Genomic DNA, 25535 nt, shown 5'->3' on the forward strand with positions numbered 1-25535 from the left:
CTGACAGCATCTCTATATTTTTCTTCTCTAATGGAAATGTGCCGGTCGAAGCGCTTTTAAGCAATGTCTGCCCTCTAATGGCGATTGGTGTTATTACAACTTAAAACTGATCAGATGGAAGTAGGATTCGGACTCTTTGAATTCTACAATTATTAATCTTCGGGCTAAATTGTTACGTACAATATTTTATTTATTTATTTATTTTTTCAATGAGACTCTTTCATGCTTTGCAATCCAACTTTATTCCATATTTTGAACTCTCTGAAAGGAGCGACCAGTCAACTTTCATTAATGACACCTGAACTAAAAAGCGCCCCGGACTCTGTGGAGTGTCAGGCTGGATTAGTTTTACTTTAACGTCCGCATTGCATACTGGGAACCATTGAACACAAAAAGTTCACAACCACTTCACCTTTAATAAGAAAAAGTGATGCTGGCAGCAGACCCCCCCCCCCCACAGTCTGGGCTGATAAGTCACCATTTTTTTTTATTTATATTTTTCGCAAGGACGTGCGCTCAGTCTCCTGTTTGCCTTTACATGACTCGGACCACATGTATTCCTGGTTTGTCTGAGGAGCACGGGGACACACTTTATATACCCAAACAGCTGAAGCAGCCCCCCCCAGCCCAAGAGGCCAGCAGACAAGGTGGCAGCAGCGGCAGCAGCTGGTGGTGCTGGTGACGCAATCTCAGTGTTTTATCCACGGACGACGAGCGTGGACAGTGACGGCGGCTGATCCTATGATTCTCTTTTAAATCAATCAAAATGTTATCGTAGGACCGTGAGATGGGTAGGCTGGCACCTTTCCCAGCTGATTGACTTAACTGTTTTTGGAATATGGGCGGGAGAAAATATTCTTTTTCTTACCGACTCAGTTGGATTGACACCGTTGTACTCTACAACTGATTTTCCAAAGCAAATATTACCAGGTTCCCCTTTCTGGTAGACTGGTGTTAATTCAACACCTGTAAAGTGTTAACGTTTGTGGTCAAAAGTCATGCTTGATTAAGATGTAAAAAGAATTGTTAGGAAACAATATTCATATATTTGTTTTTTTTTCCCCCCTCCTGCTCAGGTGATTCCTTTCCCCATGTCCTGTAACATACGAAACGAGTGCTCCTGTCGGGATCCGAACGCCACAGAGAACAAAAGAGAAGAGAAGGTCCATTCCCTGGGGTGACCAAACCTACGACTGAAGTGGGCGGCGGCGGTGGAGTGTGAGGGGGATGGCGGAGGTTGAGCGAGGGCCTTTATTCAACGTCCCAAGACCCTTTGCTCCAACGCGACATCCACCGCGCCCGAGGCGCCCCCCCCACGCAGCCGTCTCCGTCTTCATCCTCCATTTTCCTGCACATGCTGCTTTAACAGGCATACCTCTCCATCCTCGCAAGCCCTCTGCCTCCTCATCATGATCAGATTGAGTAAAGACGACGGGGACTCACGGGACGCCACTGAAAAAACTTCATCCCTCAACTAAAAGGAAAGTAGCCTCACAGTATCATTATCATGAAGCAACATGGACAAAATCCCGAAAGATCCATAAAAAGAAAAAAAAAAGGAAACACAATCCTAGGCAGGCCGAGGTACTGTAGCATGCCTTTTATTTAGTGTCTAGTTTAGTCCCCTAGCTCGACAATAACACGATTAAAGCAATTCCAAATGTGCAAGTTTAGTAGGGGGGGGGGCTAGTGGTTGTTGGATCGATAATTATAAATATGGAAGAAATGAAGACACATTTTGAAGGCATGAGGTTTTGGAAGTGCTCAGACATTGTGTATCTGTTTTAATTTCACTCATGTGTTTCTTCATCAGAGGTCGGAACTGGCTCGGTGGGGAACGATAGAGTCTCATTTTTACACTCCGCAGATTGCACACTCAATAATCGAGATGAAAGGAGCAAATAGTCGTGGAAATGATCAAGTCGTTACTCTCCGACCGCAGAAACAATATTCCCATGCAACGTCGTTTTCTTTTGTTGCCGTTTTTGTTGTTGAAGCAAATCTCAGAGCGTGTCATGAAATGGTCGGCGCGGCCTCTGCTACTGCATCTGCTGCTACTCGACATATTTGTATTGTAATATCCTCAAGGGAGGGATCTGCGGTTCGCTCACACGTGCATGTTCACAGAGAATACTTTACAACCTTGTTAAAAAAAAACAAAAAAAAAATTTGCATCGTCCTTTGACCACCACTTAAGGAATGTCACTCAAAACACCTTTGCAAAAGTTGATTTTAATTCTAGGTTGGTTATTTTTTCCCTATCAAAAATCTCCTAACAGCTCAAAAAGATCCTCGTTTTTAGAATTTAGACCACGGATGGGCAACTTAAATGCTTACCAGATGTAGGACCAAAATGCCCAAAAACATTTTTCAACGTGGAAAATACGTGCAAAATACGTGCTCATTTTTGATGATACAAATTTTCAATGAATTTGTAAAAGATTCCAAATTTTCTAGTACAGTCCACAGGCACTATGCTTGTTCTGCAATGTCATTCCAAATCGGCAAGAATTTAGTCGTTCGAAAATAATACGAGGCAATATAACACTCAGTTGAAGCCCAACCAAGACATTTCTGCCATCTAGTGGTGATTGCTGGTATCACAACTTAAGACTACAGTTGATGCCTTTATAATCGCACTTTGGCGCCCGCAGATTCGCTTATTTTTCCACCCCCTTTTTTTCAAGTCTCTTTTCATATTTTGGTGAATAACAAAGAAAATTAATTATTATTATTATTATTTTTTATTTTTATTTTTTGGGTGCATTGGTGATTGATCTGGTCGTCAGTTGCCCATTCCTGATTTAGATTTATGTGATGGAATAACTTATGTAAATGTACATAAATATCGACAATATTTTAAACTTGGAAAAAAAACCTTTCACTTCTGGATGATCTTTTGCTGGGTGTTTTAAGTGCATTTTTTTGTTGTTGTTGTCAAAACATTTTATTTTCACGGAACTCTTTCCCGACCTATTCACCTTTTTGCTAATTCCTGAGCCGTTAATTCTGTCCGTCAAGCTTCCGGAACCAACGCTGCGCTTCCACTGTCCACAGTCACAGTTTTCCAAGAAAAAAAAAAATTCCATCTCATTGGCTTACCTTGCTATTGTGATTACAACACAATCTAATTGTTTTTTTTGTTTGTTTTTTTTTAGCAAAATTTAAAAAAAAATCTACTTCTTAATTACCTTTTAACTTCATGTTCGTTTCTAGGTATACTTAACTCATGCAAAACCAGCCGAATAAAAAAAAAAAAAATAATGGATCTTTGACGTGTTTATCCGTCAATGGGAGTCAATGAGTTAAGTATCCAAACATCTCAGAAATGAAAGAATCTCAACAATTATATCTCATGATGAACTCCATTAACGACTTTTACATTGCAAAACGTGAATGTTCCATTAAAAAAAAAAAATAACAGAACCAAAACTAACCTACGTTCTCGGCCAGGTTTAGCGAAAGGGTGAATTAACCTCATTCAGTTCCGCCGTTTCATTCCACACGCACACAAGCACAAAAAGTGCTGCGGCTGCTCGGCTCATTGGCCCAACATTTTTGCTGCTTTGGTTCGGTTCCGATCACCGCGTGACTACGACGTCTCAATGGACTCGCGAAAGGATGCCATTGCATTCCTCACCGTCGTGATTAGTCAGGAATCATCTTTCACAAACACACACACACACAACAGGCAAGTGGCAATGTTAAGACTGATGCCAGTCGGAGAACGAGTCAGGCACACGGTCGCGAGGTATTATTTTCCACCCAAAAAAAAAAAAAAAAATGTAAATATTACTTCTCAATGGAGGGGAACATTATCTTTTTCATGTATTTGATTTTTACCAAATGTCATATTCAATTAGTGTTTGTAATAATGACCTCAGTTACTGCACTATTTGAGTTGCCATATAAGGAAAAAAAAAGTATGTCTTTCAAAAAAAAAAAAAAAAAAAAAAGAAGAAGCTGCTATCGTCCAAATGGTGATCTGAGACAAACTGTATAATATTTGGTCCGTTTGCTTCCTGTGTGTTGCTTCGACATGACCTTTTACTTTTTTTCTCCTAAATTGCGTATTGCTACCAAGAGCATTAGATATTCCCCCCCCTAAAAAAAAAAAGAAAAAAAAAAGAGGTTCAAATCAAATCCTCTTATGTTTCAAAAATATGAAGGTATTTTTTTTTTCTTTTTTTTTTGCGGTATGGTGCTGAGTAGCCATGTCGAAGACCCTGCTCATAATTGCATCGTAAAGTATTAATTACAGCTTTAGAAAAGCTAAAATGCCCACTTATTAGATTTTTTAAATTTTTTTTTTTTACATAGCCAGCCAATCGATGCTCACTAACCTGAAGACATTTTGAGCAACTTTTTGGTTCGGATGGATGTTGGAGGTTGTACTGTCCCGTTTAAATATTTCAACACATCGCACATTTATTTGTCTTTTTTTTTTTTTTTTTATCGCTGTAAATTTTAGCCGAGAAAAAGAAAAAAAAAGACCTAAAAGAAGAAATATTTACATTTTTTTTTTTTTTTTTGAAAGATTCTACAGATGTTCCAAAAGAGGCGACGTTATCTTTAAAGCTTGCATTTAACACGAGACGTGTATTATCTTGATATTATTCTGATTACCCCGGTTGCCGCTGTTTTACATCGAACTGTAACCGAGCGGGGTTGCGGCGGGACGACCTCCGACAGCTTTACACTCAGCATCCGCCACTCCGCTCCGTTTCTGTCATTTTGAATGTTGTTTGGACTCCCACTGACCCGTCTCCCGAATCCGCGCCTGGCTCCGAAGGCGACAGAATAAGACTGGATTTTCCCTCCCTAGACTTCCCCCCCCCCCTGTAAAGCCATAGTCCACCGAGCGATTCACGCAAGGAAGGAACATCACCTCGATACTGTCGCCATCACAGGATCCCTCACTGTACCTCATGCCTGTAATGTTTGCTGCTTCAATATATAGATATATATTATTTTATTGATTTTTTTTTTTTTTCCTGCTTGTCATATCGATGGTGTACATAGTAGAACTATTTATTGAGAGTGTTATACTTTTTTAAGTTATATTTAATGTCCATGTAAGTTATTTTTGATGTTCATCCATCGTTGGAATCTGGCGAACCCGCTGCCCTCAAACACATATTTTCTTTTTTTTTTTTTTAACCCTTAAATGTTAAAAAAAAAAAAAATAATAACACTGCTTGCATTACGGATTTGGAGAACAGAATGCAATTTGTTTTAAACTCTTTTGTTTGCCTAAGGGGAAAAAATATGTTGTGGTACAACTATCATGTATAAAAATGATGGTACTTTCATCCGACTCAAAACTGATAAAAAAATAAAATTAAAAATCGTAACTCAAGTGTCAACTTTGCTTCATGGCTTAAGCAGAACAACTTTAACCTGATTATTTTAATTGTACATTTTCAAATCGGTCAATTTGACCCATAACGTTCGAGGGTACCCGTCAACATTCGGATAAAGTCCTTTTTTTTTTTTTCGGAGTGTGTGTGGTGGATAAAACGGTGTGCGATGGGGGCGGCTGCTTTTCCTGGCCCGGGCAGCTGTTTGGCCAGGTGTGAAAATGTGTACTCACAGGGCCCGGACCCCCGATGCCCCCACGGCGGGGGTGGCGGCCGGCGTTCAACTGGCAACGCGACACGTAAGCCGCCAGTAAGCCCGTCCGCCTTCCACCAGGTCGCCCCCCCCACCCCCCCCTCCCGATTGCCCCGGCCTCTTCCCCGCCCGCCTCCTACTCCTTTCACACACTGCCTCTTCTGTCACTGTCAGCTCGGAAGGCACAGGGCAACCAGTGTGGAGCGGGGTTCTGCGTTAAGAAAAAAAAAAAAGGCGAGAGGAAGTTTGGGCAGCTTAAAGAGGCGTTTGAAGTGCGGGCTGAAGGAACACACTTCTCCTTTGGCCAAGCGCCTGGCTTATCACGTACACTAATATGTTTGGAGTCGCGCTCGCTCCCCTTGACAGGCTTTGATATCGCTCCATTTATACCAACAGTTGCCACTTTGTTTCTAATTTAACATTTTTTTTTTTTTTGCATGCTCATTAATGGTAAACTACAACAAAGAAGTAGAGGAGCGTTTGACGCCCCTCAGATGATAAAATACTGATGTGCCATCTCGTTGAAGACATTTTTATTTGTGTATTGTAACACATGAAGTACCTCTCACTGGCCTCGGGTTCTAGACTTAGTCCACTTTTTCTCTCCCTCAACAAAGGTGACTTGTCCTATTGTTTATTTTTTTATTTTAAAGTCCACATATATATATATATATGTATATATATATATATATATATATATATATATTAGTGTATTTGCATATTACGTAGATCTAGTGGTATTACTGCAATGTTTCGTACCCGATTGCTCAAATATATTTTAAGATGTAAATAGTAATATTATATGATGATTGTATTTGCAAAAAACAAAACAAAAAAAAAACATATGTACTAACTGTTCGGGGAGTAGCTCTTGGATGGATTTTTATCCTAACTATTATACAAAAGATGTTGTATATTGTGTCAAAAATATCGCCCGCAAAATACAGAGAGAAAGAAACATTAAAAAAAAATAATAATAAAATAAATTAAAAAACAAACAAACAAACAAGATGCTTTGCCACGCCCACTCGCAGTTCGCATTTATTTGTCCTTAATGGCTCCTGTTGTCAGCTTTCTAGACCATGAATTATATCCAGTGAGTCATATTTATTTGTCGTCCAAATGAATGAAACCTCAGTAGCAACTTGGTTGCTTTTTTTTTTTTTTTAAATGAATTATTATGATTATGCATTTAAATGTTTGTTTCCGGCACCAGCCAGTAACTTTTAACAGTTTCTTTGCCCTCACTTTGGACTGGATGAGTCAGATATGCCTTTGGGTCTCCACCAACACTGTAAAGGAAGCCATCGGTCGTCCCATCGTTGGCTTCCTCGCTTTTTGTTTTTTTTTTCTTTTTTTTTTCTTTTTTTTTATTTTACAGTATGCACTTTTTCAGGCACATATACAACCAGTTGGACCTTTTATGTTTTCCGTGGATGTTTATCCTTGTTTGCTTCACAGTTGCAATTATCTCTCATTTTTTGGTGCTCTGGTACATTTATGGCAAGAACATGTCGGGACTGTACTATATTTTCATAAGGAAGAGTCATAGAGATGAGTATCATGTTCATTTTTTTTTTTCGCTGTCATTTATTGTGTAGAAATAAAACACTGGTTAAAGTGAAATGGTTCATGTGGTGTTATTATTTCATATTTTATTTTGTGCTCTAGACCAAAAAAATTCAGTGGGTAAAATGTATGTTTTCTTTTTGGTTTATATTTTTGACCGATATATTTCTTTAATGACACAAATATATTCCATATAGACAGACTTGCCAAACAGAACAATATAATTTATTTATTTTATTTTATTTTAATTATTTTTTGTATTTTATTTTATTTTATTTTAATTTATTATTTTATTTTATTTTATTTTATTTTATTTTAATTCATTATTTTATTTTATTTTATTTTAATAATTTTTTGTATTTTATTTTATTTTATTATTTTATTTTATTTTAATTTATTATTTTATTTTATTTTATTTTATTTAGTTTTTTTATAAAGGGGTGACAGAATCTTTTGAATGTTCCGAACACCTGCTCCCATGCCAGTCTGAGTCTTGAGCAGACGAAAGGATTTGTAATTGTGGAAATCCGCATGGATGTCATTTGGCTCTGATTGACATTTATTGAATATCTCGTTAATTCCTTTCGCATTCATTGGATGAAAAGCATTACTGAAGTGACCAGTTTATAGTTTCCAAATAAAATTTAGCTCGGGGCCCCCCCCAATTTGGTCAGGGCGGTTCGTGAGTAAACAAATACCAATAAAATGTTAACGTGACTTTAAAAATGGACTGTAAAAATTGTAGTGTGTCATGTACGCAAGATAAACCAACAGAGCAATTACTCCACCGCCAATTGTCGCAGCAAAGTTGTCCGTGGCACGCAGCACGGAGCGATTTGCAAATTCTTCTTCTTGTCATTTTGACGGCAGTGAACAACTTGTGGGAAGCGGCACGAGCTTGAGAAAGCTATTTCACGAGATGTTCCGATTGTTCGGGTTGGTCACAATCGTCAATATATAATTTGTTTTTTTTTTTCAATGTGAGTTCACTTTTTTTTTTTTTTTTTTACATATTTCTTTTGCACTTAATCCGAATAAGCCCTCTTTTTTTTCCTGCACATTTTCAATTTTCCTAATAATAATCAGCATGAGAAATGCATTTTATTTTTTAATATTTATGAATTGTGGTTTAGGTTCAACAATAGGTAGAATATTTTTTCGGAAAAATCGTAGCGATAAACGCTTGGTAAAATCCGGATTGCTCAAACTTTTATGGGTCATATCAATATGTCCAAAATCTGCTATGCTAAAAAAGTAAATCCATTTTTGAATTTGTCGTGAAAAACACATTTAGGTACACACAAATCCGTTGCTGATTCAAATTTGCGCTTGTATAAATGCAAGCTAATTGAATTTATTGATTCGGTCAGTCCCCAAACCACGACTCCACGTAAAAACCGCCGCCTTGTGCTGAACTTGCAGAATTTGCGGGTGGTTCCGACAATATCAACGATACAACGGCACGGAAGTGCGAGTGTTGTTCCTGGCGCGCCTCTCAACCAACGTGGCCTAATTCCGTGAGAATGAACATCAAGCTACTGATTTTTAAAAGTGGCCCTTAATGTTGCATGACTGGAAAGAAACGAGATGGGGTGGGACGGGGGGGGGGGGGGGCCTTAAAGGAATCATTTTGCAGAGGGGAGGTGGAAAACCAAACTGCTTTTTCCCGGCAGCTCACGCACACAGGAAGCCATCGCCACCTTTTTGCTTAATGATATCAATTAGAAAGTCCAAGTGGTGTGTTAGTTCAGGAGCAAATGTAAATATTTGCACTATGGATTGTGCTAACTGCAGAGAAATAACTTTATATAACCTTCTTTAATCGTGAGTTGATTAACACCGTGTCCCATTTCTTGACCTCTTAACACGCCATCAAGACCTGCAAGGCTTTCTCTGCTGGCCTAACATAATCAAGAAATCGTGATCATATTCGTCACATTGATGTCATATTATATCCCAGTGTTGAATTTCTAGGTGAGAGTTTTTATCCAATCAGAATTCAGATAGCTCGTGTTGCCAGGCAGATTTCACATTACCAGTAGGACGCACGAGTCAGATCCAATGGTGCGGGCGTCTGTTCTGTGTCTCAAGGGAGCTTTTACAGTTGCTCGACAGTTGCGATAGCCAATCAGATCACGAGTTGATGACACGAAGGCCTTCTCGCTGGCTTTACGTTGAAGGTGAGGAATGCGGCTCGTGATTGGATCGCTTCATAAAAAAAATAAATACATTTTAAAAAATGAGTGTGGCCTAGCCAAAGTCTTGACGAAGCTTGAATCTGATTAAAATGCAGGGGCATGACCTTAAAAAGGTCGTTCATGCTCGAAATTCCTCCAGTGTTGCTGAATATAAACAATTCTGAAAAAGAGATGTGGAAAAACTCATTTACACGTGGTACAGAAAAAGCTTGATTTCAGTTTTTAAGGCTGAGTTTAGCCCAACCACTAATTTTTTTTTTTAACTTTGAAGTGATTTTTTCTTTTCTTTTTTTAATTATTTATTTATTTTTTTTACTTAATAAAAATCTCCATGCATTTTTTGCTTACCGGCACCGGTTTGTAACATTAATTTGCTAACGTTTCTCCGTGCTAAAGCTTACCTTTGATGACATTTTTTTAAAAAACCACCACAATAATCATTATTTTCATGAAAAAAATATGAATAAATGAAAAGAAAATGCCCACGACATAGTGATGATCTTAAAACGAAAATAATTCAAGTACATCCTTTTAACTCATTCACTACCAGCCGAGTAAAAAAAATAAATAAATGGATCTTTGACGCCTTTATCCGTCAATGGCACTCAATGTGCAATTATCTTTCAATTCTCAAGAATGTTGAAAATTTACATTTACACAGACTGGATATCAGTCCTGATCTTTTTCTCGAGAAATGTAAAAAAAAAAATGAGGACTGCATCTTGAACCAGTCAATATTTTCCGTTGCTTCCAAATAACAAGGCAAAAATAAACAAAAGCTAATGAATGCGTCAACAATCGGCAATCGAATGTGACAGACGTTTCGAACGTTTCCAATTGCTCGTTTTCGCTCGTCCTTCGCTGTCATTGGAGAAGTCCGTTGCTCCAGCTCATTGGTTTTGAAGTCTTGAACGCAATTGCTTTTGGATGCGGGTGTTCCAACATGTGTTAGTACTTTTTTGGGAGGCCGAGTATCAACAAGGAGGGCAACACGCCGCAAGACGCAGCGTCGAGGAGCAGCGAGAATTGATGGCTTGAGTTTCAAATAAGGGGACCGTAAAGCTGCGCTATTACGTCGGAAAAAAGGTCCATTCCTTGCTTGGCGACACATTTTGACAAATTTTACACTAATATCGTGATTTCTTTTTTTATCGTATTTGAAATAGACACAATGCTCAATGAGAACTATTCATTATGTATATACATTTTTTTAATATTTCACATTCTTCAGAAAAAAAGACAATAAAATCCACATAATACAGTTTTTTATACAAGTGTACAATGTACAATATAATTTAATTTTATAGTCCGTATAACATAAGATGAACATACCGGAGATGGAAAAGAAGGCAACGTCATGTAAAAAAAATAAAAAAAATAAAAAAGTGGAGAATCAACAACTCTCACTCTTTTTCAATGGACGTTTATGGACTTCTGCTTTGGATGGTTGAAACTTGTAATTTGCTTTTCTGTAGGAAACTGTACAAAAATGTAATAACACCTTCATAACCAGGCTATTTTCCTGCTACAAGAGACAAAACAAACAAACAAACAAGAAAATGGGCATACAATGATATGAACACTCTTGTGATTGGGTTCAATTATTTTCAAAAGAATATTTTCAGGGAAAAAAAATAAATAAAAAAATCTTTTTTCTATTTATTTGCATATGCACAAAAATGATTAATTGGGCTATAAGCAGAAACAATGAGTTGATTGACCTCGTTGTCTCAAATTTTGTCACATCAATAAAATATGAAAACATTATAAAGCATGAACCGAAAACAAAATTTGTTCAGACGGGTCCGTTTACATACGAAGGAACATTTAGCGATCATGATTGGGATGGCATCTTTTAAAAGTGAGGTGCTGCTCTTTTGGTTAGCAAAGACATACAAACTCAAATATTTTTGAGGGATGCAATCAGAGAATAATTGGGCCACTTTTGGTTCTGGAATTTTAAATTATTTTTTTTTTTTTCAATTGCCATGTGCGCGTTTGCACAATTACACAGGAATTTTTTTTGCAAATGACATTTTGATAAGGTGTCAGGATCCAAACTTTGGAAAAAGGGCAATTGACTTATTTTCTCAGTGAAGAAAAAAAAAATATGAATTTCAATGATAATATTTGGAAAATATCTATGAAATTGTTCAAGTGCAGTTGAAATGTAAAAAATTTGCAGCACTTTCAACTTTTTCCAAATAAAAGTAAGCGTGACTACTTTAGTTGCAAAATTACATTTTTTTAATTAAAGAAATAAATAAAATTTTTTTTAAAAAAAGTGTTTTTTGTTATAAATGAAGAAGAAAAAAGTCAAATTTGACAACACGTACTATTTTATTGTTGACTTTTTTTTGGGGGGGGGGGGGTGTAAACTTTTGCACATTTGCATTTTGTTCGTTCACCCAAAAAAATATATTGTTTGCTTTGACACTTTCTGTCTCAGGCCTAAAAGTTATGCTTTTGGTCGTTTTGTTTTTTTATTTTATTATTTTTTTTATTTTTAAAGAATTGGCAATTTGTTTTTTTAGCAAAGCAAATGGCTTTGACATTTCTCCTTTTTAAATTATGATTTTTAAAAAAAAAAAAACTTCTCTTTAGATTTGGACTTCATTTTTTTTCCTCTCTTTTAAGTGCTCGACGTAAAAGCATGAACAAAGCAACTACAATCGTACATTCAACGTATTGAAACAGACAACTGGCTGATTGGCTGAGGATTATCTTCTACCGTCCGTCATCATCTATCTACACGTTCACGTCACTCTTTCTTCTCGTTTTGCTGTCCAACGTGATGTTTTTGGCGTCTTACGGAAGTCGCTGTTTCTCGTCCAGCGGATTTCTTCGCAGAGACACCTTCCGCAGGACGACGTCAGCTGATGCGTCAGTCAGTGACGTCGCAAAACCAAAGCGCCCGGTGCCCGTTCTCGTGTCTCACCGGAGTTTGGTGTTGCTGTACGTATTGCGCTGTACAGAAATGAGCTTCTCCGTGCAGGCGGTGCGGCCTTCGTGCAACGAGGCGCTCCAGGCGCCGCCCGGCATGCGGCCGTCGTCACTGCGGCAGTAGACGTATGCCATGGTATCAGTACGGCTCTGGATGTGCGCGCTGCGCAGGAGGGAACGGCAGTAGTGGCTGATCTTGTCCACCCGTCGGAGTATCAGGTTGGCTTTTCTGTCGGGATGACAAATTGAGCAAAATGTGACTTGTGGCGATCATGCGTTGAATGAATGAATTTTTGTCCTTTAAAAAAAATTTAATAAAATCTTCCCATCCTAAATGGCAATTATGCTGTAAATTTAAATGTATTTATTTTGCAATGAATATAAATCTTTTTTTTATTTTGTCAACTTGCAATTTTCATTCAAAATATAACGCTTTGTTTTGTCTCAGCATTATTTGGAACGGGGCTGCTCGATTATGAAAAAAAATATTAATCAAATTTTTTTTAAGCGAGTTTTTCTTTTTGGTACAAAACCAAAAAAAAAAAAAAAAGTATGAATGGAAACAATATTATGACAAATTAAACGGTGAAAATGTCTAAATTTGAGTTTGAGTTTCTTGTGTAAAAAACAAAACAAAAACATTTTACTTGCTCTATATGAATTGTCCGAGAACTGTTGTAACATTAAAAAAACTATTTCAATACAACGGCCACATTGTGAACTCAAGCATTCTCACTATCGTATTAGACATAAAAAAAGAAATAAATTATAATGTATAATAATAAACACTGTTGTTTATCACTTTTTGCGATTATGCCAACTTTGTAATCGTTGAACGTGATAATCGGAATTAGATTCCGATTAATTGCAAAGCCCGAAAATGCAATAAACATTTTTCACTTTTCTAATCCAAAGTTGTTTTCATCAACGCATTTATTGAACATAAATTGCCAGTTGCTCAAGAACCGTCACTTCTTTCGACTGACATTTCACCGGATGCACAAAAATGAACAACACGTAATATTTGTGGCAGCACAAGTCGCTGATTCCAAACCGCAACAATCTCGTCGTTCGTCAAAACGATCACGTGCAGCTTCGTGTCGGATCGCACCACCGGTGCCATCAGCTCTGCCCGCTCGCCACCGTTTATGACGCAGAAGCCCAACGCAGGAAAGATGCTTGCGATGCAGAAAAACAAGCAAATACACCTACGGTCGGGTTTGAATTCAAGGTTGTTAAGCTAGCGGGGATTCGAAAATGAGGAAAACACACACGGAGAAAGAGGGGAAAAAAGTTCCATTTGTTTTGAAAAGCAGCGTCTGCTGACCATCCACATCTGTCTTGAGTTAAGCAAAAAAAAAAAAGGAGCACAGACATCCTTTTCACTTATTTGCTGAAAATGGGGGAAACATTTTCTCATTTCCCCCCTTGAAAATTCTTGTGTCTGACACAACAGAATACCAAACACATAATCAAGGGAGACTCACAAGCGTGTGAACTGGAGACAAATTCAACATTGATGACACTGGGAAAAAAAAAAAAACATGAGTGGGTAAAAAAAAAACAAAAAAAAAAAACAATTCAAAATCGACTACTTGGCAAAAAAATGGATGTTGGATTTTAAACAAGGACTTGAGTTTGATTACAATCTTTATGAATTGTTGCATTGTGCGTTGGTTGGAGGATTTAGCTAGTGATGGGTAAACAAAGCTTCAAATCTGCTTCGTGAACCAGTTGTAGTATTTCTGGCCTCCAGTAGAGGGCACTCTCTGTTCAACATTGGGCTGACTTGCCATTTTTTAAAGCCTTTATTTAAACCAACGGTGCCATCTAGAGGAGTAAAAAATACTACAACTGGTTCATGAAGCAAATTTGAAGCTTCAATTTCCCATCACTAGCTTCCGCCTTACCGTTTCGGCATCAGCGGCAATGACCGTTAGCTAAATTGCCTGGCCGTTCTCGTTACATGAGATGCTTCAGAATGGGCCAGAGTTGGACACCAATGGTCTAGAACTGTTAGATTACTCAGACGTCCAAGCGGGCCCTGTTTTAAGGCCAAAATCCTCTCACCTGGGGCCCAGCTCGTCCTCGCTGCGCCACACAAAGTCGCCAAACTTCTCATAGAGGGAATTGTAGTGGTGCTGGACTCGGTAGAGCAGCGGCGGAGGGATTTCCATCAAGGTGTTGTACGCCAGCTGCTGTTCCTTGCCACTTGTGTAGCCGTTGTACAGGTTGTACACCTTGTCTGCAATCTCTTGAAAAGTAAAGGTTGGAACACATTCAGCGTGGGAAGATGTGCACTCAAGCGTTCAAAACAGGAATTGAGGAGGTTTCAAAAAAAAAATAAAAATAAAAATCTCAGTCAACAATTCGGAACTTTTGAGGTTAAGTTGGGTCACGTTTGCGTTGCCCCCCCCCACCCTAGTCACTCGGGTAAAAAATCCTCAAGAGTTCAATTCAGCACCCAGGTTGTTTAAGTCAATGCAATGACAGGGAAAACAAGTTTGTTAGTTTATGTCCTTCAGATGTGCTTCTTCCAGTGCAACGGACCAACTTCATTTGATTTATTAGGCGAAATTATAGAAAGAAGAAAAACAAAACCACCCGGCAATGTGGCATTTGAGAAACTGTAATTATATAATCGCTCGATTGTATCATCAGAGTAGATTTTTTGTTGTTGCTATTTTTCTTCTTTTGTGCTAACACAGAAAACACACACACACACACACACACAAATAATAATAAATGGAAGACGGCAACAATTCTGAGAACTTCGGTACCTTCAGCTCGGCTATCGTCAACCATCGGGCAGGACGTCCTTACAGAGACGTAGCTGGAGTCGGAGTGACTACCCCGACTGTCCACTGCGTAGAGCGTGAACCTGGAAACAAGTGTCGGATTAAAACTACAATTGCCGGCATTAATTAACACTTAAAAAGCAAAAAAAAAAAGTTGCAATGTAAACATCTGTGGGATATTTTTATGCAACACCCACACACTCAATTTCATTATTCGAGGGAATCAAATGTTTTGCATTCCCACGCCAGGAAGATACAACTTGACTTTTTATATCAATTGGGACCAGGCTTGTAATATTATTTATTTATTTTTTTTAATTATAGTTCATTTAGATTTTTTTTTTACAGCAGGTTTGTTAGTTTTATTAATTTTGCAAATAATTGTTTTTAATTTAGTTTTTTTATTATTAGTTTTAGTATTTTAGTTTTCTTCTTAAATAGATAGGGTATATATGTTACTGAGCTTCTATTTATTGACAAAGACACAAATGAAGGACATTTTTCATTTCAGTTAGTTTTTTAAAATATTTTTTTGTTTCATAAATGAATTAAATATATATATATATATATTTATTGTAATTTCATTATTTTTCATTAACGATAATAACCTTAATTTGAACATGGCATCGTCTATCCCCAACTTATGCTAACCCAGCAGTAAAGTGCTAATTACAGTAAATAGCTGTGTGAAAGACTTCTAAGTCATAAATTTGTAACGATCAGTGTAAGTATGAAAAGAAATGGACCACTAACATGATGTCAAATGTTCAAAGGATAATATGAAACACTCTACGCTTATGGCAGTGAAACAATCTGTGACTAGTTAGCTAGCATGGAAGCTAACGTAGTGGCGTCCGCCTTAGCTCAGCGGACTCAAATGCAAAACAACAGTGAGAGAAAAATCAAAGACTTTTGCAACAATAATGCGGATGGATTGTGACAATAAGAGTCAAGCCAAAGGCAATGAAACAAAACAGGAAGGAGGATTTCATCAGTTGTTAAACACTTCTAAACATCGGAAATAACAAAACCAATACAAAATGACTCGAGAGTCGTTACATGTTAGATGTCCTTCACAGAGGCCTCTGGTAATGTCGTTGCTCTCTAACCAATGTCAGCTTTTCAGAATGACACGTGGAGGTAATCTGTCGAGGATGCGCAGTTTAGATTGAAGAATTAAATTGAAAAAAAAAAAACAACAGTTGGCCATTCATTATTAAATGTGTACTGATGGGTAAATGACGCTTCAAATCTGCTTCATGAACCAGTTGTAGTATTTCTGGCCTCCAGTAGATGGCACTCTCTGTTCAACATTGGGCTGACTTGCCATTTTTTTAAAGCCTTTATTTAAACCAACAGTGCCATCTAGAGGAGTCAAAAATACATCAACTGGTTCATGAAGCAAATTTGAAGCTTCAATTTCCCATCAATAGAAATGTGTGTGTTTTTTTTAATTTATTTTTGGTCTTCTGTATTGGAATACTCAATTATAATCAATATTTTTTTCAGTATATTTGAATAAAATATTCAAACGCTGCAGCCCTCCTCTATATCAATTAAACTTCAAGGTATTACTTTTTTTTTTTTATTTTGCAAAGGATCGACAGGGTTGAATATATATAGATATATATTTTTTTTATTATGTACAGACAAGAGTAAAAGAGCGTCTGACTCGTCCCCTCATGAACTCGACAAGGCCATCGTTTTCCCCCCTCCGGAAATGTCAAATATTAACTAAAGATTTTTGGGAGGGCTCAGTGAGCAAACTTCAGGACCGCTCAGTTCGGCACGGGAAACGGTTTGAGACGGTCGTAGAGCAGACGCGCAGCGCAGCTCACCTTTAAATGGCCTTTTGAAAATGGCAAGCGAAAAAAAGAAACTACGGGGGAGAAACGGGCGATAGAAATTGCTTGTCCATTCAGTGGCAAAGGAAACGTCACGTTTGCGAGCATAACCATAGAGAGCTTGGCGGTCATTTTCAAATCCACAAAGAATATCAATGTATTTTACGAAGCGTTTTTCAGTTTTATTCGGCTTTCTGCGGGGAAAGAACCGCGACAACTCCCTGAAGTTTCTGTTTGTTTTGTTGCACCTGTGTCACCTCGTAATATCTTATATCCAAGCGCGGGAATGCCAAACCTCAGTCTGGCCGCGTCGTCCAACAACCGGTAGAACTGAAAGCACCTGCAAGGAGCCTCCCATGGAAACTGTTACTGAATGTCTGCTCGTTTATCCCGCGGCTGACTGGGAAGGGCAATCTTGGATTTTCTGACCACTGCGCTCATCGTTGCGCTTCAATATTTGGTGAGAAAAAAAAAATAAAAAATCTGCTGCTCATATTATTCCTCAAAATGATCATCAAACTTTGACACGGCTGTCTTCCCATATTTAATCTCATATGCAAAAAAAAAAAAAAAAAAAATGTTGACGTTAACTTAGCCCAGGTATAATGAATGTACTTTTTGGCGTCTATATCCGTCAATGGCAGTGAATGAGTTATTTTTTAATCTTTATTTTTTTTTCATTATTTACATAACGACCCTACCCCAAAAGTCACTCTGTAGCACCCCTTTAAAAGTTAGAAAAAAAAAAAAATTCCGATCCCATTTTTTGTACGGAGTGACACCAGTGACGTAACATTCACACGGAAGAGGAATAGGGCCAGTGAAGAAATAAAAAAAATCAACGACTTTAAAGTCAGAACTCCGAGAACAAAGTCAGGATTCTGACTTTAAAGTGGGAATTCTGATTTTATTCTGAGAATTCCAACTTTAAAGAGAGAAATCTGACTTTAAAGTGGGAATTCTGAGAATAAAGTCAGAATCCTTCCAACCACTAGTCCTAATCCTCTTCCGTACAACGGAATATTTTTTCATGAAAACTTCCTCAATTAAAAAAAAAAAAAAAAAATCATGTGAAGTTATACAAGTTTGTTCCATTTTATGAAATCCATGGGAAAACACCCACGAGCACGGCAGTGAATGTTTTGAAGGAGCAAATTTATTCTTAAGTGAGAAATGTTTCGACATTTTTATTCAATTAGTCTTTCTTTATAGAATTGCCACTACAAAAACAATTCAGACTACCGCAAAAACACAATGAGACAGAACAATCGAGCCCAAATTCCAAGTATTAATCATGCCTCATGCAAAAATTCACAAAACTTAAGAAACTGACTTCATTTTATTTATTTATTTTTTTTGCGATTCTTCCGAAACCCATTTGCGATGTTTTAAATTATGTCTATGGAGGCACGGTCCAAGTGCGGCTCGGTTTGGTTGTAAAGTGACCTGTTTGGGCATTGCTCGCATAGTTTGTCTGATCTTGTGCTTGGGCAAAAATAGGATGTTTGTTTTAGCGATAGATCGATATGATTTTTTTCAGGGCCGATAACGAGGCCGATAACCGATATTTCAAGCCGATATCCATTCATTCTTTTCAAAATAAAAGCAAATGTTTGCAAAAATCATTTGAAGTTAAGGGATTTAGGCCCATAATCATCTCAAAAGGATTATCCATTAATTTGATACAGAATATTTGTCGACCGATCAAATTTCGGTTCCATCTTCACGCCGATTCAAACGGAATCGAATCGTAACCCGAATGAATCGAACCGAATCGCTCCACCATCGAACCGTCCTTGAATCGAATCGTCCCGCATGGAGGCTGCTGCAAGGAACCGAGCAGATGGTGCTGTGGGCGGGACAATCCGCTTCTGCAGGCAGGGCCACGAGCACACCAGAGAGAGTGAGAGTGTGCTGCAGCGAGCCAAAATAAACCGCCGTTTAATTTATCGGCCTTGAACGTTAAAAAAAGAAGACAGATGCCAAAAATGGGCAAAATGCCAAAAATCGGCGCCGATAATCGGCCTGACCGATTATCGGGCCGGCCGATAATCGCTCTATCACTAATTCACATCCACAATGACCGAAATTGGTATTCATGACCCGTTGCCACATGCACTGCTGCTGCTTATGTTTTCGTTTCTACTTTATTCTAACAAGGGAGACATTTTATCAAGGCAACCCAGCATCTATGTTTGCCAACATTTCATAGCTGCGTTTTAAAAGTTGGCTTCAGTCTACCCCAACGGCAATTACAAGGTTGTTATGCGCAGTTACAAACTGGTTTGTGCCAGGACTTTAAAGCCTCTCAGGGGACTCGACTGCGTAGATGTTTTTATTGTTTGCCGGTTTGAGACAAGAGTGCGATCACCGCTCATTGGGCAAAGACATGAACATACGACGTGCAAATGGAGGGGAAACATTTTTGAGCTTCATTTGCGTATCACTGAAAAGGAACGTTCAACATTCTTAAGATGCATCCAGAGGCGACACAGTGGTGGTGGTGGTGGGGGGGGGGGGGGGGTGACGGGGGGGTCGAATAAACAGGGTGTCCGATGATGATAAAGATCGCCTGGGAGCACAAAGAAGCCAAAACGTGGTCTGGCCCGCCACGAGAATGTCAAACATCAAGTATGAAAATTGGCAAGACACACACAAACCTCCGTGGCCACCCACACTCACTTGAATCGCCCCCCCCCCCCCCCCCCCTCACAACTACACTTTTTGAGGGGCTATGTTACATAGACGTAAACATAATCACAGGCGACTAAAAACGAACTCTAACCTTGACCCCCGAAAGGCAGCCGTTTCCTCAATAACAGCGGACTTTGGCCTTTGTCCCCCATTTAACAAGCTCCCCTACAAACTAGCGGCTCTTTTAGTGCCAAATGTGTCCTTGAAAAAGAGCAAAGTCAGGAAAACACACACGCACACACACTTTTAAAAGGCGGCTTGTATGGCGCAACACTTTCGGTCCCCGCAAACCTGTCAGACCCCACAAGTAAAATTCAATCCATTTCCCCAACACACTTCTGACCTCTCGATGCCACCACACACCAGAAAACCTGCTAGACCCCCACAGGTATAATAATTATAATTCACACACTTATTTCCATAAACTACTAGCCAGGTCCCCACACACAAACACGCGATCACACACACACACACACGCGGCCGCGGCGGTCTGGCATCTGGCTGGTTGTGACCTTGTGCCATAGTTAGGTGAAAGCTTAGCAAGCAACAAGGCAGACAAATGTCGGATTAGCGTGCAAATGCCATTAAAGGGAGCAGTTTCCTCGTAATCGAATGGGACAGTCAAGGTATGTCCGAACAAGAGATGACAGGACAAGAAAGCCCGACAGGAGAGGATGCCTGGCACAAAAGTGACAGCGAGAGAGCGAGATCAATTAGGGCAGTATTTTTGGCACGCGGGTGGACGCCAGGGCAGAAGGAGGGACGACGCCTTTTCCATGACATCAGCAGTTTGGACACACATCAGTCGAGCCAGCCCACAAATCAATCCGAGCTGCGTAGAATTGTTTCTCGCCGCCGCAAGAATTTGTGGCAGCTTAGAATATCTGACTGCTTGGAAATCCTCAAATCTTGCAGATCAGCAGCGGCATCACGGCCCAAAATAGCAGTGACAGCATCTTGAAAAATCAACAGTCGAAAACGGATCGAGCGGATAGCAGACCGCGCCGATCGAGACCAAGACATTATTCAGGCGAGAGGATATCGAGACCAAGATGACATAGAACAAAGAAAAAAAAAATCTAGATGGAATCGTACTTATTAAAGGTGAATTGTCCGAGACGAGAACGAGAGCCGTAAAAACTGGAATGGAGACCGGCCTCAAGATCAAGATCGATCTTTCGAACTATAACAATAGCAGCCAGTAACAGTTGCAATGTGTTCATTTTCTTCAACTACAACCAGAATCGGACTCCATGTTGCAACCAACAAGCAATACCTGCTAACTTTTTCACATGGTTATCCCACTCACTACATTTTGGATAGAGAAGTAGACACTGAAAAAAAAAAAAAAAAAAGGACGCATAAGGAAATGGAAAACAAAAGCAGGTAAGAGGGGAATAAAAAAACGACCATGTATAGTTAGGCTTTTTTTTCTAAAAAAAAAAAAAAAAAGACGACCATGTATAGTAAGACTTTTTCTATAGTTACAGAGGTGCATTATTTTGTAAAGGTATATTTGTTATTGTGAAAAGCAAACCGGAAGTTGTTGCGTGTTACACTTCCTGTTTTGCGACGTTCAGTGACGCTATAAAAGGTCGACTGCAACTTCGTCTTCTGAGTCAAGTATAGCCTGTACGTGTTTATGTTCTAAATATTCTGCGATATTTGTCAGTATTAATGAGTGGGGTTTGCTCATTGTGAATTTACATTCCGCAATTTGTTGAGATATTTTCTCATGATTAGGCTTTAAGCCAGCGATTAGCGCATTAGCTCGTGAACGTTAGCATGCTAACTTAGCCAACTGTTCGTTATGTAGCAGCAAAATGTGGCACGTTGGTTTTTTTGCGTTTTATTCTGGACCAACACTTAAATATTTTCTTTATTTTTTCTTACAGTTTTACACCTTCCTGACTCGCCTCTACTGTGAAAAAAATTGCAAGATTCATCAACAGGTGTGATCATTGAAGGAGTTGTCTGTCTGTCTAGCTGTAGCGGGGACGTGGCAAGGGCAGAACAGGGGGGTACATAATAGACTGTTTTTTCGTATAACATTCTACTCGACTGTTCACAGAACAGGAGTGACCAAAGTCGATACATTAATAGGGTGGAGAAACAAAAGAACGCGAGGGGGTTCATCGCACAGGCCAACAAAAAGATGGATGGGGTGGTAAAGGAATTCCAACAAATGGACTGTCTGGTGTGGAGACACACTTTTGTGGACAATTAGAAGCAGCTGAGCAGTAATCAGGAAGATGTTGGGCAGTTTGCAGGAGATGAGGACATTGTCCAACAATGCATGCAGTCAAAAAACAAACTGGGGAGGTACAAAGCCATCAATCAATGACACATTTTTTGGTGTTGGAATGATTCATGATTCAAGAGGCCATCTGACTTGTGAAAATAATAAACTGCGGGGGCATATAATGAGTTCCTCGGACCGCAGGCGTCGGCCTTGTGTTCATCTTGGTCGTCAACAGAGAAGGATTAGAGAGCCAAATGTATTCGGATTGACTAAATTGAGCACATTCATTCACCAACTGTTTTTCATGGTTTGGAAATGGTTTTCCTGTTGGTAATTACTTTCAGTGTGCATTGCGCAAACCTTTTGTGAGGTTCAGGTTTCAAACTTCCTGTGGGAACTTTGCATTTTATCAACGTTTTGCAACTGTTGAATGTTTTGGCACTTTTTGGAAACGTTTCTCTTCTCCAACAACAAAATTCTAACGTGTGTGTTCTATATTGAAACATTTGTGGTTATATTTAGCGACTCGTTCGACCACTTCAGTGACCATTCTTTCCAAAAAACAGACCAACATTGTTATGGTACTTTCCTGCACGGTTGAGATAAGCGGGGGGGATTTGCCCTGATGATGATTTTAAGAGTCCCTACTCGGAATGGCCAACCTGAGTTAGCGGTCAGCACACTTGAGAGGGGAAAAATGTCCACACTGTCGAGTATTTTTTTTGGGGGGGTGGGAATGGTGATTTAATGTGGTTAAATCACTGGCGTCGGGCCAAAACCTTGTATCTCCAAAATAGTCGCTTTTCAGTAGTGATGGGAAATTGAAGCTTCAAATTTGCTTCATGAACCAGTTGATGTATTTTTGACTCCTCTAGATGGCACTGTTGGTTTAAATAAAGGGTTTAAAAAATGTCAAGTCAGCTCAATGTTGAACAGAGAGTGCCCTCTACTGGAGTCCAGAAATACTACAACTGGTTCATGGAGCAGATTTGAAGCGTCATTTACCCATCACTACTTTTCAGGAGACCCCAAAAATGTCAGGTTTGTTCAACAATTACCATTGCATCGTGAAAGGGAGCTGGCCATTTTCCCGCACTTTAGATCATGGGTGTCAAACTCTGGCCCGCGGGCCAAATTTGGCCTGCGCTGTAATTATGTTTGGCCCGCGAGGCCACAAAGATGTTTGTGAATCCCTGACATGTTTGATTTTTCAGTTTTATAAACAGCCTTATTAAGATTGCCCACAAAACATCATCACAATATTGTATGATACATACAAAAAAAAATAGTAAGACAACTATAATCATTTTTTTCTGAAATCAAATGACTTTAAGAGTCGTGAGGTTATCAGAAACGAGCGCTTTTCAAATGGAAGTCTGATGTTGCGTAGAAAGCCTGCTGCCATAGCAGCCTTGGTAATGATCAAGTCTGACGCCAATTCCAGCGGAGCTTTTATCCGGCTACTTGATTTCGACAAGTGCGTTTTGCTGCAAACACATGTGCCCTCGGACGTAATTTCGACGTAAATTTGGCCCTTATCAGTCCAAAACAACGCTGCGAAGAATGCATAAACAAAGATAACACGGCAACAAAGTTTGAAATTAGCCCCGTTTTGTAAGTTCATGTAAGTAGAGGGCAGATTTCATTAGATTAGCCCAATGGTCATTCCCCAAATATTCCAGTCTCCTGATAACACTTTTGGGAAAGTCATCATTGTAAAGCAAAAAGTGTTGACGGTAATTCCGAAAAGTGTGTTAGTACGCCTGTCAAATAAAAAGCCGTCAGCAGCGCTCCGGAGTTCTGCATAATGACCCTCCGTTGCTTTTTCTGGAATTGAAACAGGTACCTTTATCGTTCAGGTTTAGTGTGCCTGAATGAAGATGTTATTCTTTGAAAGTACCTAGTTTAAGCGAAGAAAAAGTTGGATTCAAACATTGTTGGCATGTGATAGAAGAACATCATAAACACCTTCCAGATTTGTTGGAAAATTTGGATTTGCGCAGCATTGCAAGCAAGTTGATTGTAGCGCTGCCAGGGCCTTGTCAAGATCACCTTGCTACTTTGTCTAATGACATATCACAGTGATGTACAGAAAGAACCGAGGGAATGTCTGCTCGTGATTAAAAAAAAAAAACTTGAGTTGCACCATGAAAATGAGCAAATGTCAAAAATGAAATCCACCAAAAATGGGTTATTACTATCGTTTTTCCAGGAGGACTTGGCCAAAAAAGCATCCGACTTACTTGTAGAGACTGTCAGGCTCCAGGCACTTGAAAACGACAGAATAAAGAAGTGTGTGAGGATGTTCGCCACTCCTTTTACCGGGCACGACGCAGGATGAACCCAAACCCGAGAAGAGATCATCCAGCAAGCTCAACACTTCACCTGGGAGGGGCGATAAAATCAGACAGAAAGGTTAGTGACAAGAAACAGAGCTGCTACTGGTATACGATAAAACATGGGGAGTGATCTTTACTTGAAAAATCCTAGGAACGTTTTTTGTTTTTTTTACTCAGAAATTTTAGTACATTTTACAAGTTCATGAGTTTAAAAAAAAAAAAAAATGGATCTTTGACGTCTTCAGCCGTCAATGGCAGTAAATGATTTTAAAGGTTGAACCCACTTTGCACACTCATTTTATACTGAAGAAAAAAGAGGCCCAACTCTTAGTATATTCTGTATATATTAAAAAAAATAAAACTGTCTGGAAATACTTTGCAACCAAGCAGACTTTTTTTTTTGTGAGCAAACCCACATTGCTATTTTCCAGCGCTCGTGGGGATGATGGAAAGGTGGGAGCTATCAAAAAAAAAAAAAAAAAAGTTGAAAAACTCTGAAAAGATTCGATTTCTACACACAGGCAAAGGGCAGCTTAGTTTGAGTTTATAATATAAGCGCCAACTTGTAAATACAAGACTAATCCGGCTGGCAGGCCACAAAGTAAGAAGAGAAGTTGGAGAAAAGAACGCGATGAATGAGTGATGTGACCTTTCTGGAGAAATAAACGTGAATATACACGAGAATTTCCTAAAATGCATTCCTGTGCTGTTCCTCTTTCAAAGGGTTAACCTTTTCTAATTCGTGTCTCAGACTGCTTGCATTTTATTTTTATTTTGCTGGATTATATTATTGTGAAAAGAAAAAAAGAAAATCACCATTTTCCATCCAGGAAAAAAAAATGCCCAAAGCAAAATATTTTTGAAATGATCAGGCTCCATTTTACGCAGGTAATTAAATTTTCAATCGTTACTTAAAAATTTTTTTTTTAAAAAAAACACCAATTATAGTTTCTTAGCCAGATTATTTAACTCCGGTTTTCCACAAAGGTTAAAAGGAAGGAAATGGAAAGCTCTCTTTTAGAAATTGTGGGGTTAATCAAGACCACCAGTACTAATTTCACCTTTCTCACTGAGTCATCAGTTAAATTTATCACCTTTCTTATATTTCTGATGGCAGATAAAAAAAAAAAAAACAACATAAAACGATAACATTTCATGTTTGGCATGAATAAGCCATGCTAGCAATTCGTGCCGCTGTGCACACGCGTTACAGAGCTGGAGGCGTTTCGTTGGGCAGAGACGCGAGATGTAGGGGGGAGTCGTCAATTGAGGCGATGTTAAAATCTTGATCAGTT

At 38.9% G+C, this 25535-nt stretch overlaps 2 protein-coding genes across 6 annotated transcripts in view; one reads left to right on the forward strand and one right to left on the reverse strand.

The window, feature by feature from the left end:
* The window catches only part of pappaa (pregnancy-associated plasma protein A, pappalysin 1a), a 75836-nt gene extending 73138 nt beyond the window's left edge, over positions 1-2698 (forward strand). For both annotated transcript variants that reach the window (XM_088281915.1, XM_088281916.1), the window contains exon 22: positions 1077-2698. In XM_088281915.1, the coding sequence (XP_088138041.1) occupies positions 1077-1181 (105 nt within the window). In that variant the 3' untranslated portion in view covers positions 1182-2698. The remainder of the gene's footprint in view (positions 1-1076) is intronic.
* Positions 2699-10572: 7874 nt separating this feature from the next.
* Positions 10573-25535, reverse strand: part of astn2 (astrotactin 2) — a 228018-nt gene continuing 213055 nt past the window's right edge. For all 4 annotated transcript variants that reach the window (XM_088280727.1, XM_088280726.1, XM_088280725.1 and 1 more), the window contains 4 exons: positions 24145-24286; positions 15104-15204; positions 14394-14577; positions 10573-12552 (listed from right to left, as the gene is read on the reverse strand). In XM_088280727.1, coding sequence (XP_088136853.1) covers positions 12315-12552; positions 14394-14577; positions 15104-15204; positions 24145-24286 — 665 coding nt within the window. In that variant the 3' untranslated portion in view covers positions 10573-12314. The remainder of the gene's footprint in view (positions 12553-14393; positions 14578-15103; positions 15205-24144; positions 24287-25535) is intronic.

Source organism: Idiotropiscis lumnitzeri, chromosome 18 (assembly GCF_059441095.1).
Source record: "Idiotropiscis lumnitzeri isolate Australia: NSW breed Sydney's pygmy pipehorse chromosome 18, RoL_Ilum_1.0, whole genome shotgun sequence".
Lineage (NCBI taxonomy): Eukaryota > Metazoa > Chordata > Actinopteri > Syngnathiformes > Syngnathidae > Idiotropiscis > Idiotropiscis lumnitzeri.